Source organism: Mizuhopecten yessoensis, unplaced genomic scaffold (genome assembly GCF_002113885.1).
Source record: "Mizuhopecten yessoensis strain PY_sf001 unplaced genomic scaffold, ASM211388v2 scaffold11115, whole genome shotgun sequence".
NCBI classification, from domain to species: Eukaryota; Metazoa; Mollusca; class Bivalvia; order Pectinida; family Pectinidae; genus Mizuhopecten; species Mizuhopecten yessoensis.
In genome coordinates, this window is record NW_018408887.1 from 1,088,010 (window position 1) to 1,093,772 (window position 5,763).

The 5,763-nt window shown below is 38.9% G+C and overlaps 1 protein-coding gene across 2 annotated transcripts in view; it reads left to right on the plus strand.

The window, feature by feature from the left end:
- The first annotated feature begins 1,200 nt into the window (after positions 1-1,200).
- The window catches only part of LOC110466093 (steryl-sulfatase-like), a 22,085-nt gene continuing 17,522 nt past the window's right edge, over positions 1,201-5,763 (plus strand). Inside the window, exon 1 of one of the 2 annotated variants that reach the window (XM_021522391.1) lies at positions 1,201-1,403. In XM_021522391.1, coding sequence (XP_021378066.1) covers positions 1,402-1,403 — 2 coding nt within the window. In that variant the 5' untranslated portion in view covers positions 1,201-1,401. The remainder of the gene's footprint in view (positions 1,404-5,763) is intronic. The other variant, XM_021522392.1, reaches the window with a different exon arrangement.

Below are 5,763 nucleotides of genomic sequence, written 5' to 3' on the forward strand. Positions count from 1 at the left end.
TATGTATCAAGTGACACTGCCGCACAAATATTCACGAAGAAGATTTTTCAAAATTGTTTGCTTGACGTACAGAAAGCAATGAAAATCCCTTAGCCACAGGTTTAAGGTTATAAAATTAGTAAGAAAATATTTTGTATGAAAATTAATTGTAAATTTGTTAAACCATTACAGTTTTTTTTTTGGTGAAAGTTCACGGGAATAAAAGCGATTTAGGAGATATTTTAGGCAAGACTATATTCAAAGCCTGGATGAGGAAGTTGACTACGTTTTAACCTTGATTTCATCTTCGTAGCAGAGAAGAGAGAGAAAAAGTAACAATAGAAGTTTGAGCCTAGTTCATACAAATGAGGGATTGAAATTTATTTTGGTCGATTTTTTTTCCCATAGAAGAAGACAAACATGAAAGTATCCAATTCTGCATGGGGTTCAGGCATTAGTTGCCTCTAACGATCATGCGGTGGGTTACAATCCCCGGCTGCAGGGATGGATTTTATTGAAGTTGTCTGCTTACAGTTCGTGTATATTTATTTACACAGTGACGTATTAGCAGTGAGTTTCAATGTACGGAAACTTGTACGGGTCATCGAAAAAATAATATTTCGAAAAAAACCTATAACTATGTCGTTATATACCTATTTATCATTTCGTTATAATACCATTGCTATGCTGTTAGAGCGAATTTCTATCGGTGTCGTTATAACGACTTACTGTAAGACGTTATAGCGAGCTAGTGAATTAGGCCTCCGTACCATGTTTATCATTTTCTTCAAACTCTCCCTACCATTGATCCTAGCCAGTTCTTATATTCTGAAACAGCACATCTCTATTCTAGCTCACTTACTTTTGATTTTTTCGCATTTTTTGTGAAGTAGTTTTACACATTTTAGGGGTTTACATCAAACTTCAGTAAAAAATGCCACCCCAATGATGATATCATAAAACGTGTAAAATTACTCTGAACACCTTAATTAGTTTAAGTCCAAATAAAGTTGTACCAAATCATCTTGAGTCCCTGTACTACTTTTATAAAGAGTACAAAGTCTCAAATCTGGATAAAAGATCTGTTGACTGTAGATACAGGTCTTGCCAACACGATGGACGAGTGGCATGTCAAAAACTGGGACGAGTGTCAAGATCTAGTACGAGGTTTGTGTACATATATATAGTATCTACGTTGGTCCCGTCACAGTTAACAAAATATACATAGAGGCCGTTTCTCTGTGTTGACACCGGTTATACATGTAGTATTAGCGTATCTCTATCGTCTGCTGATCTGGGCAGTACCAGGTAATCCCGGATATATGTGTACAGCCAAATTTACATTTTCAGGTATTCAGTTTTTAGTGACACATAACTTTAACGTGAACACTTAACAGACTTCAGGACACTGCTGGGATTGCAATGTGAGTAGTCAAATACTTCCCTCAATTATATCTCGCCCTAGCGTGTCGCGATCGTGAACCGGCCCCATGTGTGGTTCACTGTACCAGAACACGGTCCATAACGATATGTTAAGGTAAAGGTCAGTTATAATCGAAAAGAAGAGTTCCATTCACTGTTAGTACTCGATCCTTCTTTATATGTCTGACGAGGCAACTTCAGAATCTCTTGACATGTTCACATCTTTAAAACCAAACTTCACTCTCTAAACCATTAAGTACTAAACATCCTTCTTTAGCATTGCATACACTTTCACATCCCTACATTGACATAATCTTGACTTCAATATGATGAAGTAGGTCAATTATTCGGTAGACGTTGACGCAACCAAATGGACTTTTTCTGACTTTAGAGTAACCTCACATGTGAAGTTTTTTATACAGTGACCCATACATTGGAAACTTAGGTAAAGTGCAAGGTTTGTAATGTAAAAATTCCGAGTCCGACCCTTGCAGTTTTCTTGTTTATCTTTTATTATCATTATTAGACCTAGCTCACCTGGTCCGAAAGTATGGGGCGTCCGTCGTTCGTTCATCAATCTCCTAGACCACATATTGGAAATTGACCAGATTTGAATGGAAGCATCCCTAGGTTGTGGGGATTCAGAATTGTACAAATTAGGGGGTTGATGGGCGGGGCAAAAAAGGGATAATTTGACCTTTGGCCATATTGCTTGAAGAGACTTCTTCTCTTGAACTAAGAGAAGGATATCAACCATATTTGATTGGAAACATTCTCAAGTGTTATGGGTTTTGAATTAAACAAACGGAAGGGTTGACTCCCCAGAGGGCTGAAAGGTGGGAACAATATGGCTATATTGCTGTAAGCGACTTTTTCTCTTGAACAAAATGATGGGTATCAATCAGTGGTTAAGAATATAAAACTGTACCTGTTGAAGGGTCTGACGGGCAGGGCCAAAAAGAATTAGGACAATTTTCGAGATCCCCACCCTATAACCATATATTCAATTGCCGGGCATCAAGATAAGAACACAATCAGGATATAACAACTGATCCTGGGGTCTGGCCCCACCTTAAGGGACGTAGTTCAAGAGCCATAACTTTTAAATGATTTGGATACCCACCTCATAACCATATATACATGTTACATTGCTCGGCATCAAGAGACGAACACAATCATGATACAATTGTGGGATCGCACAACGTTACACGATGTGCGGTGTGCGCGCGATGTGTGCACGGTGTGTGAATGTGTGCACGATGGACGGACGTTTTGCGATAACAATCGTGGTTGGTGTAAATTGAGGAATGCCTTAACAATTTATACGGTTTCGTGTTTAAACATATAAACTTGATGTTTATGTATGTTTCTATATTCTAACGACATCTATAAACTTATCTTTCTGTCTATACATTCTTATATTTAGAAATTGTGTATTCTGTGTTTTTAAACAAACTTAATCGACACATGTAAAATTACAACACAATCCCGTATACAGGTAAACATAACCACTTTGTACATGCATGTACCTGGACCGTAGTTTTCTCCCCGACGTAACTCGTCGGTTTAGTTTAAATCAATTTTATTGCAACAAAAGACAAATGGATTGGACAAAAGTTATCGCAACTTACTTACGTCCTTTCCGTAACAGAAAATATATATACAAAATTAATGAGTCGCGTAATAACCTAATACAATTCATATATGTATATATATATAAGATGTTAAAGATGGGGAACAGCAAAAGAGGTAATGATAGGATTAGGGACACCAACGTATAGTTTTTAAATATGTATTCGGAGAGTTTACTTGAGATCGCGTGCGTGATTTTCCCAATCAAGTCGGCGTAAGCAGTATAACTAATCTATACATACATGGCCTTCTGCTTTCCTAAAGTTCAATCACATTCCGTGCCGCATTTGCCTTTCTCCTGTGTCACTCCAAGTCCTTTTGTGAATTTGTCGGTTATGGCCGGGTGTGTGAAAATCCAGGTGAAGGGGAGCTATAGGCAAACGAATGCAAATAACAAATATTATTCATTAGGGCCAAACGGTATCGCATATCAGCTCTGTGTGTCAGGTACTGGGCAGGTAAAACTCCGGACACTCATGAAATTGTATAATCTTGATTATTGTGATGAGAAATAACAGATATATACACTGTATACATTATCGCATACGAGCCTTCCGTATTTTTGTCATTCCGTAATTTTGATATACAAATGATACCAAATCGCACAGTTGTGCGGAGAGAAGCGCACAACGGGGCGAACGATTGCTAAATCGCACAGTTGTACGCACCATGTGTGGACGATGTGCGGACGGTGTGTGAATGATGTATGCACGGTGTGCGCACGCTATTTTTGGTGCGTTGTGCGATCCCACAACTGTATAATAATTGACCCTGGGTTCTGGCCTCATCCAAAGGGATTTACTTGGAGAGCTATAGCTTTGAAATAGTTGAGATCCCTGTTGCATAACTATATATATACCACTGTTAGGCATCAAGAGACGGACACAATCAGGATATCAGAATTGACTCAGGGGTCTGGCCTCACCCTTAGGAGCTTAGTTCTTTGTTCATAGTTTTGAACGGTTGAGATCCCAAACACATAACCATATATACATACCATTACTAGGCATCGAGAGACGAACACAATCACGGTATTATAATTGACTCTTTGGTCTGACCTCACCCCTACGGACGTCATTCTTGGGTCATATTACTGCTTGGCATCAAGAGATGAACACAACCACGATATAAGTATTGACCCTTGGGTCTGGTCCTACTACTACCCCTACCCCTAGACCATGCAGGACTAAATTTCTAGGCTATAACTTTGAAATGGTTGAAATCCCAAATCCATAGCTATATATACCATTCCTTGGAATAAAGAGTCAGTGAGCGACACAGGCCACCTGTGCCTCTTGTTTCTGTTTTCAAACAATTCGAATTTACAATACCCACAATTCTCTCGAATCCATGGCAACATATGATTTTTATGAAATATTTTAAACTAATATTTCACAATAGTGACAGTAGTAATAAGATTGTTTAACCTGCTGATACCATTTACCTTAAGGTAGCATATTAAAGTAATTTATCAGAAACATAAAAATACCTCCAGTAGGATATTAGGTATATCTTTGAATGAACGCCATTGGCATGGTGTCAAGTCCCGGTATTATAAAAGTAAATTCTGAAGATATACATTCAAGACGGTGACGTAATATGGGGAACCATGATCCCCTCCTTTATGGGGGAGCTGGCAATACCTGGTGTGACGTTTCCTTATTCATATGCCATACCGCGTACATGTATTTTTGGGTCAGTTTGATTATTTCAACACTGATGGGGATTTCACCACCTAACATGATAATCCTGACATAGACCGGGGGTTCTATGACTATTACTTTGACATGAGCAAGTCTGCAAGCGCTCAATTCCATAAAACCAGGCAAACAACCATATAGACTGAAATTTATCCTCAGCATGCACCATTTATACATAAATCGATTCCATCCTCGAAATGCCAGGAGTTAGACCCACTTATGTTTCGGCATTATATATATCATGACAAAATCGAAGGCACAAATGTGATTCAGGTTAAAAAAAACACCTGACCAATCGCTAGGCTGATACCTGTCCCCTTGAATAGCACAGAGGTGTGATACCCGGCTTTCAAGCTGGTCAATGTTACCGTTTTGCTGCCGCGCGATTCCGTTGATGTGCTTCCATCCATGAGGCGACATGTACAGTACAGATCCTTCGATTTCGTAATGACATATTCCTGGGGACTCGAACTTCAAGGATACAATCAACCTGTGATGACATGTTTACACATTGTCCTTATCAGTGCACTTATACCGATGATATCAATTACAGGATAATATTTTTTTTATTTACATCTGTTATCGGTGATATATAGAGGTCGATAAACAGGTAGCCATACATAAAATGCAATTTTTTAACCCGTCGCCGATGTGTCATAAGAATTTGCATTTCGGTTCTTTTCTATCACTCATCTAAGTCGCAATACAGTAGAATTAATTAAAATGATAGGCTAACGGGTCGTATTGAACTTGTATATAAAGGTATTGATATCATGTTGCTTACTAGTATACAATGGTAGAATTGACGAAGGAAAGTAATACACTTGGGTAATGATTAGCATCTAGTGCTTGTTAAGCCTCGCTCTGAAGGCGTGTAGATAGGGAGCTTTCAAAAATGTATGAATAGTTTTTCCAGTTATTAAGCTTTTCGATGTAACTATGGGATGTCTTTCAGGCGCGTAGCTAGCCCCTTTACCATGTGTAAGCCCCGACATGGGGTTGCCGTAGACACCCCCCCCCCCCCCCCCCC